The following is a 14,185-nucleotide window of genomic DNA, read 5'->3' on the forward strand; positions in this document are numbered from 1 at the left end:
ACATGTTAGCAGCTTTAGAGTAATTTAAAATACATTTTATTGCTTTTGGTTGTGCCTGCCTGGTGCCGTGCACTAGGTGTCAGCATTGGCCTGCATTGCTGATTACTGGGATGGAGAGTTGGAAGTACTTGGTATCACCCAGAGTTTCTGTGGCAATTTGTTCTTGTCTGTCTGATTCCAAAGCAAGGTTCTCAGTCAGACCAAAGGGGAAAAGAATGGTTGCCTGGGGTTGTGCCAATATATTGATGAGCTAAAGAAGCCCATGGTGGTTGTTCCTTATTGAGTTTGTTTCAACCTTAAGCCTAATGGAGCTTTAACTAAATTCCACCTCACTGTTTGCCAGTCTGCAGATGTGTCATAGAATCCTTTAGGTTGGAATAGACCTCTAAGATCATCAGGTCCAACCATTAACCCAGCACTGCTGAGTCCAGCACTATACCATGTCCCTGAATGCCACATCTACACGTCATCTCAATCCCTTCAGGGATGGTGATTCCCCTGCTTCCCTGGGCAGCCTCTTCCACTGCTTGACTCAGCAGAGAAATCTGGGTCTGTATCTTCCTATGATGTTTTGCTACTTTAACATTGTTTTTTACATTGTTGAGAAAGCTCACATTGGACTCATTAATATCCTTTGAAACTTGCTTTGGGCAAGGCAATGATGAGACACTGGCACAGGTTGCCCAGAAAAGCTATGGCTGCCCCATCCCTGGAAGTGTTCAAAGCCAGCTTGGATGGAGCTCTGAAAAACCTGGTCTCGTGGAAGGTGTCCCTTCCCAGGGCAGGGGTTTGGAATGAAATGGTCTTCAAGGTCCTTTCCAACCCAAACCATTCTATGATTCAGTCTCACAGTGTGAAAATCACAGTACAGTGTAATGGAATGAAAGTTTTGTGGTTTACAAGATTAGAGATGTAAAAATCGAGACAGTAATTTCATGCTTTCATAGCCTGAGATTTCAAGATTAGATTTAATCTTAAAGAGATGAAAATCTAACTTAGTAAACCAATAAATTTTGGAAGTGGTATATTTTGGCGTTCTTTTTATGTGCATGAATATCTTGTTGAATATCTTCCATACAATGTGGAGCTGTTTAGCTGTTACTGGCTGTTTTGACTGTTTACTTGTTAGTACCACTGACAAATAAGTTGCTGCAGAACTCCATCTTTGCAGTTTTTGTTAGTTGTTCAACCAGGCTTAAGTTTTCCTGCCAGTAGAAGCACATGCCTGGCTATGTGCAAAATCCCCGGCCTTCTGCAGTGCTGGAGATGTCTCCTACATTTTTTTTCTTTCCTCCTGCTATTTTTCTTAAACTCAGATGCACACTTTAAAATTCAGATTAAAACCCAGCCTTTTTCTCTCTTCCCTCGCCATGTCAGCTCTCAGAGGAGGAGAAGATCCAGCGTTACAGCATCCTCTCGGAGCTGTACGAGCGCATCGGTTTTCACCGGAAATCGGCTTTTTTCAAGCGCATCGCGGCCATGCAGTGTGCAGCCCCCAGCATCCCCGAGCCCGGCTGGAGGGCCTGCTACAAACTCCTGCTGGAGACTCTCCCTGGCTACAGCTTGTCACTGGATCCTCAGGATTTCAGCAAAGGTAGGTGCTTCTGGGAAAGTGTGGGTCACCGTAGTGGGACACCCAACTGGCTTCCTGTAACTGATTTCCTGGAGAGATTCCATATTTCATATTTTGATGTTTCAAACCAAAATTATTTGCTAGTCTGAAGCTAACTGCAGCAGTTGTTTAACACTGTACTTTCACTTTTTCTTAGTGTTGTTTCAATACTCTTGTGCAGGGCTAAGAGTTGGACTCAATGGTCCTGATGGATCCCTTCCAACTCGGCACATTCTGTGATTCTGTAATAATTTCAGATTTCGTGGGGCACTGCTGAATGTGTTGCTGTGTTCCTCTGTTTTCAGCAAGCAATTATGTTTTATTTATGAAAACTTGATTTCTAATGTTTTTCAGAAATGTCTTTGTTTTGATTGTGCACTTCTCAGTACAAAAAAAAAAAGGGTCATATTTTAATTTGGAATATTTTTTCAATTTAAGTGCCTCCAACTTTTGTATCAGAAATTGTATTTCCTTTGATATTTGTTGCTGTTTGATCTTATAATGAAAGAAAAAAGATTCTTTTACATATTTTTGTATATAGACACACATACATACATACAATTTCACCTGTGTGTGTAGGGTCAAATATGTGGCATTTTCCCACAGATTAGATCAGAGACAGCTAATATGGTGCTTGGGAACTCCTTCTGAGTAAACCTTTCCATGTAACCCAAAACCTTGCATTCTGAAATGATATATGAGAGAAGGTAGAAGATGCCAAGTAGACTAGATGGAAAGACAAAGAGTCTAGGAAGAGGGAATGTTCTGGGAAAAATGTGCTGAGGCCTGGGATGGGAGTGTGTTGGGAGAAGAGGCTGTAGAAGTTCTGTAAGAAATGATGATTAAAAAAGGCAAAAAAAATGACAAGATTGGTGTTTATCTTTCATTTTTACCTCACCTTTAAGTTGCGTTGAAGTGCTCTGTCTGATTTTTACCCCAAAAATGGCTCTTTTAGAGGCACATGGAAGGATCACTGTAAACGTTAGGAGCTACTTGATAGAAAGGACATTTCACACATGGAAAATAATGAGAGTCTTGTGTGCAAAATATAAACTCTCCAGGTTTGGTTGCAGTTAATATTCCTAGAGCAATTTGCCAAATGCTGAAGGGTGATATTAGAAGGAAGGCTGTTGAGAAGTTTGTGAAGTATTCCACATCTTGGAATATTTGTTATTTAAAAATTACTGCTCTTACTTACTACTAAAAGCAGGTTAAGTTTCATGAGGAGTGCTGCATATAACAGTTTTAAAGGAAAAGTTACATTATGATGATCTATTTATTGTAACCACAGATAATTTGCAAATAGAAAATAATTCATAGTCTGAAACTTAATTTTTAAAGACTCTAAATCAGGATATGTGCATCATGTTCTAAAGTTTTATTGCTTTTTACTGACTTTTATTGGCCAGGAGAACATTTAGAGGAAATATCTCTTTCTTCATCTTTAAAGAGAATTAAAAATTACTTGATTTTTTTTTTCCCACGAGGATATGTGGTGATAGTACAAGGGGGAATGGCTTCAAACTGACAGAGAGTAGGTTTAGATTAAATATGAGGAAGAAATTCTTCCCTGGGAGGGTGGTGAGGCCCTGGAACAGTTGCCCAGAGAAGCTGTGGATGCCTCATCCTTGGAAGTGTTCAAGGCCACGTTGGACAGGGCTTGGAGCAACCTGGGATAGTGGAAGGTGTTCCTGCCCATGGCAGGGGGGTTGGAACGAGATGATCTTGAAAGTCCCTTCCAAACCAAACCATTCTGTAATTTTATGATTTCAATAAAAATTAGGTGTCTGTATGAAGTGAATTTCTTGCCTAGAGAATTTAAAAAAAATATAGAACTTCTCAGGTTTTATGTATCATTTGGTTTTTCCTTCATGGAAAGCGTTGATTACATTTTCTGAATTTTAATGGTACATTTATTAGTTGATAGACAAGCCTGTAAAGCAAAAACTGATTTCCTGTTTAGGTATTCAGGCAAACTCAAAGGATCCTAATTTTTGTTTCTAGTATGAGATTTGGATTTTGTAGTTACTGATTCCGTTGGGTAATTGTTTGAAGTGTCATAAAATTACTGCTTAGTATATGAAGAAAACCGAAATCAGTGTGTTTGTGATGACTTGTGGCTTTAAAAAGTATTAAATACGTGTTCCCTTGCCAGGCACTCACAGAGGGTGGGCTGCAGTGCAGATGCGTTTGCTCCATGAGCTGGTCTACGCTTCCAGGAGGATGGGCAATCCTGCCCTGTGTGTCAGGCATCTGTCCTTCCTCCTCCAGACCATGCTGGATTTCCTTTCTGACCAAGGTATGACTTTCAAAAGAAGGAGATACTTGCACTTCCTTCTGTCCTACAGTCAGGTAATGTGACTCTGTTTTGAAATATATCTAATTTGAGCAGTAACAGAGAGCATGGAACTTGGGGAATTCTGTTTGTGCCTGAGGTGGGTTGTTGATGGGAATCAATAAACAGAGTTGGAACAAGATAATCTTTAAGGTCCCTTCCAGCCCAGATCATTCTGTGTTTCTAACCTGTAGAAGCTGAATGTGATGGACTTCAGTTAAACAATTTCTAACCAGGACAATAGGCTTAAGTTTCTCTAAGTTTCTTTAAATTTTTTATGAGTTCAGCAGTAAGTTTTAATGGGATTTAATAAATTTTTCAGTGGAATGAATGTGTCTGTGGATGATGTTCAGAAATGGGAACGATGCGCGTGAAGACCCTTTTGTGGGGAAAGGGCCGTGCAGCATTTACAGAATCACCTGGCAAAGCCCAGAGTGACAACTGTTGTGTTTGTATTATGTTTCTTAGGAAAAAATATTTCAGACTGACTTGTTTATCAGCCAGCTTAATGAGACTAATGAGCTTAATGAGTGCTGAAAGGTTTTAAAAATTATTTTTACTTCTCAGTAAACCAGGTAAGAAATACGTTTTTTCCAGCTGTTCCCTTGTGTACCATAAAAAGGATGAAAGTGAAAAAATGTAGGGATTTTTTTTTTCTTCTCTTTTCTCCTTTAGTTATGGCCAAATATCTCTCCTTGGTGACTCCTGCAGCAAAAAACTTTAGGTATTTGCCTGCCTAATTCCCTCTTTTTGATGACTCAAATCGGTAGTGGAAGAAGGAGAAGAACTGAGAAACTAGAATGAATGATCTTTTTGTCTGTAGATTTTATTTGCTGTCAAAAGGTTCTTAAATTTTCCAGTATTTGTAGTTGATATGAGTGGAGAGTTTGGCTAGAAGCAAGGTTTTAAGCTCTTCCACTCTGCATGACATTGCTAATTCTTAGTCCTAAAAAGGTTTGAAATCTTCAAGAGAAGCAACTCGTGTGTTCCTTGCCTTCAGACACTGTATGTCTGAGTAAAGCATCCAATTCCATGAGACCTGATATTTCTGGCTTGTCATTTTATTTGTAATTCTTCTGAGATTGGTATTGTGTGATCATGGAATCATTAAGGCTGCAAAAGACCTCCAAGGTCATCAAGTCCAACCTGATGTTGTGCAAGGATTTGATTTAGCATAGAAACTTAATTTAAATTTATAGGTTTTTTTAAAAAATATCCGAATATTAGGAAAAAATAAACCAACAAACCCCGTTTAATCTTGGATTGTAGTAAAGGACAGAAGCAAGACAACTGAATACATAGGATCATGTTATTACTCTGAACTGTTTCCCTTAACTGTTAAAAAGGTTTTGTAATCAGTATTCTCTGATAATCACATGACTGAAATGTTCAGGTTTTCTTATCCAGTTGAAGGTTTAATAAGAAACAGAAATAATCCAGTGGCATTGGAGTTCAAGAATGCTACGATTTTACTGTTTTTCTGGGCTGCATAGAAAGCAGCCAAGGTACCAGTTACTAGGTGGAGGAAGACTCACTCTTCTGAAAATTAGGTTTTTACTTGAATGTGTTGCTTCTTAAATAAACTTCATATTTTTAAGGCTTGTTATTAATAATACACTAAATCCTATGCTTGTATTTAAAGTTGGGTAGTTTGCAGATCATCTTTAAAAATAGAATAAACAGAAGTAAAAAGTCTTAAACCGAGAGGAAGTTACCAGCTAAACATTTCCAGTGGCAGTGCAACTCAATCTTCTAACCATTTTTCTCTCAAGATTGGCTACTTCTAGACACAGGAGAGGAATATTTTCTAGTTTGTTAATCTAATTCTATTCATTTTCTAGTTCAGTTGAATTTGGATTACTGGGACTTCAGAAAACAGAAAAAAATGATTTATTCTTCAAGTAGAAATTCAGCAGATGAGATTTAGTTGTTACAATGTAATCTAGATCGGTTAGTTAGAAGCTCTTGCTTCTATTCACGGGACATAAATGAATAGTCAAAACTGGTTCGTGTTTAAAACAAAATTTAATGTTTTAATTGAATGACACTTATTTTAAAATACAACTTTTGTCTGTGTTTACTTGAATTTACTTGAATCTGCAACCATGCAGCCTGACAAATCTAAATAAAAAGTATCATCAAGTAAATGAGAGATGTCATCACTGTTTTAACAACATGGAAGTTAAGAATCTGGTTTAAAATAAAGCTATTTAGTTACATAAATATGTAAAATGCAATATTCTGCTCAGCAAAAAGAGGTATCAAATTCTACATTAAACCTCTAATCTCAAGCCATTATGTTTTAATGTTAACGTTTCCCTTGAGAATCACTTTCTTTAAATAAGAATTAAAATGTGCAATTGCAAAGTTGCTTGCTATTAAATCTGTCTTTTGCATAATGCTTTTTGAAACAAGACTGTGTGCAGCTCAGTGAATTTGAGTTGGGTAAGGTCAGATACTGGGGGAAAACTCCAATATTTTACTGTGGGTCTTTCCTGATAATTTTCATCCTGCTTAAAGGGACCATGGTTTGTGTTGTGTGCAAATGATTCTGAGTTGACTCATCTGTTTGGGCCTCTCTAACCACAGAACTGTTTGGAAAGAGCTGCTAAGGAAATGGGACTGTCCACACAGAAACCACTCACAGGGAGCATGTCCCTCACCCTGCCAGCTCACATTCTTCCAGACATTCAGCAGGTTTCCAGCTGTCATTCCTGCTTCTGGTGGCAAAGATCTCGGTGTGCTGAGGCAACCAGGCATAGCATGCATGAGACTAGGAATGCTTCATTCTTTTTTTTTTTTTTTTTTGTGGGCTAGTTCAGTTCATTGAAGATACTCAAAGTTTGGCTGTTTTATTATCTGTGAAATAACGTGCACTTTCCAGTGGTTCTCAGTGTAGCTCTGCTAAGATCTTGAGATCCTTGTGCTTGAGTTCTTTCCAGCCTTCTAGTGAGGTGACAACCTTCACATCCGAGATCTCTGCTGCTTTGTCTGTCATGTACTTAATTAATTCAACTACTGACTCTATAATGAGTCTTTATTAAACATGAAGAAATAATTTTTTACTTCTTGACCAGAGTTCTTGGATGTCTTTATTCTTGAGTTGACAGTAGGTGATGGAGAGAACTGTACTTCCTGGAATACCCTAGTGTGCCTTCCCGTCCTTCCTGTGTGTGGTTGATTCTTGTATAATTGGACCCTACTTTAGTTCCAGCTGCATCCTCTGTAACCAGACTTTAGGGGGGAGGTTGGTTCCCTAAGCAGTTTGGCTGGGCTTTGGGATTGTGGAAGCCAGAATGAAGGTGCACATCGACCTTGTGACACCAGTTTTACCTGTTTACCCTGGACAGTCAGCAGGCAAAGGTGGCAAGACAAATGACAATGTTCCATGTTTTTTTTCTTCTCTCCATCATGGTTGTTGGTTTTGGAGACAGCCAACATGACTGACTGAGCTCTCTTGGGACCCTTTAGGTGTTTCTCCACCCAACTGGGTTGTCAGCACAGGTACCATTACACCGTTAGCAAGGTCTTTGGTATCTCAGAATGTCTTTTCCACTGAATCGAGTTCCCCAGATCAACAGGAAGACTCTCTTTAGAAACGGAACCACGTTGGCTGTGTGAAGAACGACTGTGTGGCCTCTCATGTGTGTACATGTTCACCTTTCAGCACCAGAAGCACACAGAATAGTGGATATCATGTAACCTGGAACCCTTGTGATGATCTTTGCCTTTAGCCTTTACAGCAGCAGCAGTGACCAAAAATAAATAGGCCACATTCCACAACCATGACCACAAAACGCCTGTCAGGTTGGGAGGTCAGATAAACTTGTTCCAGTTTTTCTGATCTGGTTTTTGGTAGCTCCCCAAGCTCCCCAATTTTAGCTTACTTATCTTTCTACTGGTGTCATAAAGAAATTTGTTTTAGCCTTAGCAAGCTAAAAATGATATCCTGGGCTTCATTACAAATACCCCTGTGACAGAGACACGTCTTTCCAAGAGTGGATACTCATCACCCCGGCCACAGTCACTGATTCTGCTGAAAGACATGAAATCTTTAGTGAAAGACTTTGTACAGGAAATACCCTGGAGTGGCTGAGAGAATTCCTTGGGCAGGAGTTTTTATGGTTTATATCAGACAGCAACTGCCTGGCATGGCTGCACTTGCTCAGTGGATGATAAAAACGCAACTCTATGAAAGAAAAAGGGTTGTGTTCCTTTCAAAGGTTTTGAGTTGAATTTTAAGAAATATTCTTAGTTTTCTAAATTTCATTGCTGTGATTCCACACTCCATGGTGGCAGGATTCTGTCCCTACTGCAGTACTGACTATTCCTACTGGCACTTCAAAATCCTAGGACATGTTGATCCATGCCATGCAAACCCCAGAGGTTTTTAGGTTTGGCTCCATGCTGTTTTCTCATGAAGACAATTGCTCAGCTTCCAGGAGATACTTGTTCTCAGCCTGTACTGAGATCATTGTAACTAATAGAGAATTTCTGCCAAAATTTCTACTGAGTGCTGTTTCAGTTCCCCTCATCCTCTAGATGAGTTGGGATGGACTTGTCAAGTGTTGGCTGGGCAGACCCCCTTGATAGCTTGGATTTGTTTGTGGCTGAGGGAGTTTACCCCAGTGATCTGAGAGCTCTTCCAGAACCTTTTCATCCTCCTTCCCAGTTTGCTGTGCTCAGGTCAGGGCCAATGTGTCAATTGCCAGGATGAGGTCGTGCCTGTTGCAAAGAAGTGATGAGCTTGATCCAAGAAAAAACCCCAAACCTTCTTTATCTTCAGAAACGATGGTGAACCTGGTTTGGTGATGTCAGATGTGGAGTCTTACAACTCCTAAAATATGCCTTTCGATCTCACAGTTTGAGAGGGGAAACTGCAGTATTTTAGATGGTTTTATTTATAGAACAGATTGCATATGCATTCACTTGGTGTTATTTAAATTTCAAATTGCTGTGTAGAAATAAGGAAATACTTGAAAGAAGGAAGAATATTAAACTGTGCTCATGAAAATTGACAGCTAGACCAAAAGCGACTGTGGAAATGCCTTTAAGTATAACCCTTTGTAACCCTCCTGCCAAGAAGCAGTTAAGGACCAGACTCAGTTTCTGAGGACCTTTGCCTAAAACATGGTCTTGAATGTCCATGCAGACCTGGGATAATGAAGTGAAGCTGCACAGGCACTTGGTGAGTTATAGTTCCTCCCAGGGATTTGACTTAATGGCATTTCATTGGAAAAGGGGATAAGAATAGCCTGTGAGCCTATAAATAACTGCTGCTACTCTGGAGCATGGAGTGATTTAAAACCACCTCTTGTTCTGAGGGACTGCTGGAGCAACTTGTGACTGTTCACCTGGCCATCTCCTGTTCTCTTGTTTATCTGCTGTGACTTTCTAATTTACCTCTGTTTAGATGCTGTACCACAAGTTCTTGAGACATTCAGCTCATCATTTTAGTTGGAGCTGGTTGCTCACCATTTTTCCCCCCAGTTTGCCATTTCTCCTGCCTGTTCCCATAGTGCTGCCCCTATTTTTTTTCTCCTGTGCTTCATATTTAGGTTGGAGGAAACAAGTTTATAAGTATTAACGATAAAGACATAAGCCCAGAAAAGATTTTGGGGTGTAACTTGCTGAACTCCTGAAAAGGAATAACTTCACATAGAAGCAGGGAGCCTTCCAGGACTGAAAGATAATTGAGGGATAGGAAGAGACACTTTGTATCAGAAAATTTGGATCAAGATTTTCTTTTTAAGGAGAGAAGATTCTGAGGCTGGTCCTCCCTCTACAGAGAATAAATCCATGGAATTATTTCAAAGTGTAATTAGGAATGGTTTATGATGGGGAAGTGATCTGAACTGTAAAATGAGTAGTAATAAATTTCAGGTAACAGATAAGGTTAAAAGAGCTAAAAGAATTTTAATTTTAAATGCCTGAACTACAAACTACTGCAACTACAAAGTTGCAGTTAATGGATTCCTTAAATTATTTTCATTCTCATTTTAAAATTACAGATGGCAAATGCATCCCTGCATATTTTTAAGAGTTCAGAGAGGGATGGAAATTCTTCTAGCTAGGTGTTTGTGTCCTAGTTATCCTGATGATCCTGGCTATCCCAGTGATTCTCTTGAGAGGATTCATCATCCCTTTACATGTATGTGTCTGTCTCAGTACTGACTAAGATATCTGACCCTGGTCATCAGTGCTTCTCTTGAAGTGAGGTAAACCAAATTCTATCCTTGAACCCCTCTGGAGTTAAGTAAATTTGGCCTCTGTACTGGGTACGTTATAAGAAACTCCAGTAAATAATAATAGGTGTATAATTGTGATAGTTGTGATCTAATGGGAAGCAGTTGGAACATCTTTGAAGCATGACTTATTTCCAAGGAATGCATTTAGATAAGTGTGACTTAGTTAATACAATGTTCCTGAGCTATAAGAAAAACCCAAAACTGAACAACACCTTTTGGTACATTGGTTGAATAATGATTGGAAGAGGTGGAAAGAAGCAATGAGTGAATGAGATTAGGGTGTGGAGGAAGGAGTTTCTTAGTCATGTGCTCAGCAATAACAAGACCATCTCTGTATTCTCAACAGTGTTTTCAGCACAGTTCCACAGCACAGCCCCATCCCAGCCACTGTGAGGAAAATGAACTCTACCTCAGCCCAAACCAGCCACTTGGCAAAACAGTTGTAAGCTTTTAGGGAACTGGCAAAAATGACAATATCACAATTCCTTTCTGAGCCAGGGTTATTTAGGAGAGTTTCTAGAGTAGAATTGATTGTTATAATGTTTTTTGAGAGTGGAAAATAACAGATCCTGTATTGGAAACCTACTCTTAGAAAGTCTGCTGGTGCTGTCACAGATGATCCCCCCCAGTGTGTGTAATGTACCCACAAACTGCTTTGCTCTGTAGCTTCTCTTTTGTGCCTTTAACTTAGTGCATATTAAACTGCATTTAAATTAGGGCAGCATTTCTCCTAGATGCCTCCATATTGTGTAAATTAATTTTTAGAAAGGTGAAAGTTAGTGATTTCGAGGGCTGAGAAGAATGAAGCTTTAATCAGACTGAGCAGAGAATATATGCAAATTAAAACTTGATGTAAACTTCTGAGTTGAAGAGAGATTTACTTAACTGGCACTAATGAACTGGTTTTAATGCTCTGCATTGGATTTTAGTGGAAAAAGTACCTGCAAGTTGATTTTGCCCAACCAATAAACCTTTCAAAAAGGAGCTACTCTGGTTGGTTCTTATAATATTCAAATTAATGATTTCAGGATGGAGACTGAAATCTTCAATGTAATTACCACAGAATATTTATAGCAGCTTGGGAGGTTCTTAGCCATTAGTTTGAAATATTTTATGGCTTCAGCATAGTGCCATATCTTATCTGTGCACATATATATAAAAAAGTGTATGTGTGTGTGTGTATATATATATATAAAAATGTAATTGAACAGACCTGTCACCTCGTGTGTTTGATGTATAGCAGTGGCAGTGTGTGGTGTAAGAATGAATATATTAAAAAAGCTCGAATGTAAATGCTTTCTGACACATTGGAATAACAGACTTTGGAGAGTGTACATTAAGTAGGAGGAAGCTCCTTAGAAGTAATTTCATTCTTCTTATTCATCATGGTACCATGACTTTTGCTGCTTTTCATCTAGTTCTGTGTTTTCTTCAGTTGTGTGCTATCAAGCTTCAGCACAGTTGTGTGTTCTTGCTCCCTAAAGTTGTTTATCTGCAACACTATTTCCTGTTTTTTTTAACCCCCCCCTTTAAAAATCTCTCTCTGGAATTTGTGTTTTCTAGACACAAGCTGACTTTAATAACCTTGCTCAAGCTGCTTTATTAGGAAGGTGTAATTTATTTTCATGAAATACATGTCTTTTAGAGCGTGAGGTTTTTTTTGAAGTGGAATAAATAAGTGAAATGGAGTAAACTAACAATGGGGTTAAAAAATTTAAATTCATGTGCATAGCACCAAATAGGGAAACCAGCAATTTTTTAAGTCATATGTAATAGGAAAGAAAAAATAATATACTGTAAATGAAATGTTTAGCATTACAGACAAACCTGAAAGTCTTTCACACGTGATTTACCTTTGCTTAGATTTGTGTGTTGATGAGGTGCAGACAAAGCCTTCAGCCAGTACCATACCCAGATTTGTAGGTAAAACAGCAGATCACTCATTACAGTAAAATAGTGCATTTCTTTATGACAGAAATTTCCTATTAATGTGTTTAAAGTCACTCCTGAGCAAAAGGAGTTTTCTGAGCTTTAGGTCAAAATTCCTGTCTTCATGTAGATACCTCTGGTCTCAAAGGAGACTGATTTGGTTGATTGAGGGAAAAGATCCAAGACACGTTGGCAAAGTTTTTATTGTAGAAAACAAAAGGTTCCTTTGGGGAAGTTGTACTTTAATTGGCAGTATGAAGACATGAAGCTGTGTTTTTAAGAGCTAATGTTTTTGTACCAAAAGAAGCTGTTTTAGGAGGTGCTGTATTACTAAAATTCAAATAAGTTTTTACGACACTTAACAGAGTCAATACTGATCTCTGTAGCCTAAATGCAAAGGAAGGCACTGGAGTCAGGGCTGCTATTGAAAGTGGCACTTTATATGGAAAATAAATATCCATGTTTACAAGAGGATCATCCAGGTAGTTTGGTGACCTCCCCATGTGATGTCTGTTGAGTATGACTGGATGTGCTAACTAAAAATGAGCAAGGTACGAGTGATACCGAAGAGATATTTTTCCAGAAGGATGGGAAAACTCAACTGTATGTTACGATAGAGAATGGACATGTTTTTGTTTTAAGTTTTCAGGAAGTTTTCTAGGTTTTTAAACAATTGAACTGCCCTTTTCTCAAGCAAGAAGCTCTTTGTGGAGGCATTGAAACTTTGAATCATGATAAACCTCTCTGGCCAAATTGCTGTGACTTTGCATAGCAATATTGTGGGGAAAATGCTGTTCTTGCCATCTTCTGTCTCTGCTTCTTCCACCCAAAATACAAAATCAGATGTACTTAGCAGTTATGCCATTCTATCTGGGAGTTTTTACAAAACCTGCCTTGCTCACAAGCAGCTTTGCAGCAGTCCTTAACTTTTTTTATTGATACAGAAGTTATCTATGCCTAATTTGCATTGTAAAGGTAGATCTGCTGGTATTTCTTAACATGAAAAAATGTTTAATGTTGTTCAGTGGTTTATATACTGATTTTATATATACAAAATACATTTTTTTTAGTATTGAACATATGCAAACATCTGAAGTTCCCCGAGATGGTGGAGAATTAGATACTGAAATTTTAATGGTGTGTTTCTGAACTCTGATTTCAGCTGTGTCAAATTTTCATGAGATTTTAGCTAAAAATATTTTTGTGCAAACTGGCTGGGACTTCATGTGTACACTTGTTATGTAATTATTAAAAATCTTGTAATAGAAGATCATGGTGTGTTTAGTCAGTCTCTTACCCTTCTATTTGTGGAAGCAGAAAACATTCTGCTTCTAACACAGTTATTTTTATTTGCGTTAAAAATATATCTTCTTCCTGCAAAGTTAGTAGTAAACTATTAACTTATTTTTTCAAAGATGAGCTGTTGTGCAATTCAGCAAATAACTGAATCCTTTGTGTGGGTGGAGTCACTTTCTTTGATCCTGCTCATGATGGTCTGTTCATGACAATGGGTCTGGCTTTCTGGATAGCACAAATTAATTATTTTCTTGTGGTTTCTGCTCTTTTCCATGTGAAACAGTGAATTTTGTTAGTCTCCATTGTATTTATTTAGAGACTTATTTTGCTTGATTTCTTAAAGAGGTGGGATTCATATTCTGCCAGTGCCTTTCTGGTTTTCCCCATAAGAATAGCTTCGGAGTCTGTGAGAACACACACACTTGTTGCAGGAGACAATGTTGGGATGAATATCCAGGATTCCTTGCCTTGCTTACAGAGCAGCTTGTTCAAGTATCCGATCTTTAAGTTTGTTTACTTGCTCCATGTATTTTTGAGGAAAATATTAGAGGTGCTGTCTGTTTACTAAAACAGTAGAAAATGCCATCACCCAACACCTATCGGAGTTAATGGGATGGAAAACCAGGTGGTGCTGCTTGCCCAGGAGAGGAGCTGCTCTGTTCTGCTGAATTGCACAGCTGAAATGCTGCACTGACAGAATTGCACAGCTGAAATGCTGCATTAGTGTGTTGATGGGGCAAGTGTTGCTGAGGTGCTCCTCTCCCA

At 38.6% G+C, this 14,185-nt stretch overlaps 1 protein-coding gene across 6 annotated transcripts in view; it reads left to right on the forward strand.

Moving 5' to 3' along the window:
* The window catches only part of TRAPPC9 (trafficking protein particle complex subunit 9), a 461,153-nt gene that overhangs the window by 24,323 nt on the left and 422,645 nt on the right, over positions 1-14,185 (forward strand). For all 6 annotated transcript variants that reach the window (XM_064644132.1, XM_064644108.1, XM_064644094.1 and 3 more), the window contains 2 exons: positions 1,378-1,594; positions 3,768-3,911. In XM_064644132.1, coding sequence (XP_064500202.1) covers positions 1,378-1,594; positions 3,768-3,911 — 361 coding nt within the window. The remainder of the gene's footprint in view (positions 1-1,377; positions 1,595-3,767; positions 3,912-14,185) is intronic.

This window comes from Pseudopipra pipra, chromosome 1, assembly GCF_036250125.1.
Source record: "Pseudopipra pipra isolate bDixPip1 chromosome 1, bDixPip1.hap1, whole genome shotgun sequence".
NCBI lineage: Eukaryota > Metazoa > Chordata > Aves > Passeriformes > Pipridae > Pseudopipra > Pseudopipra pipra.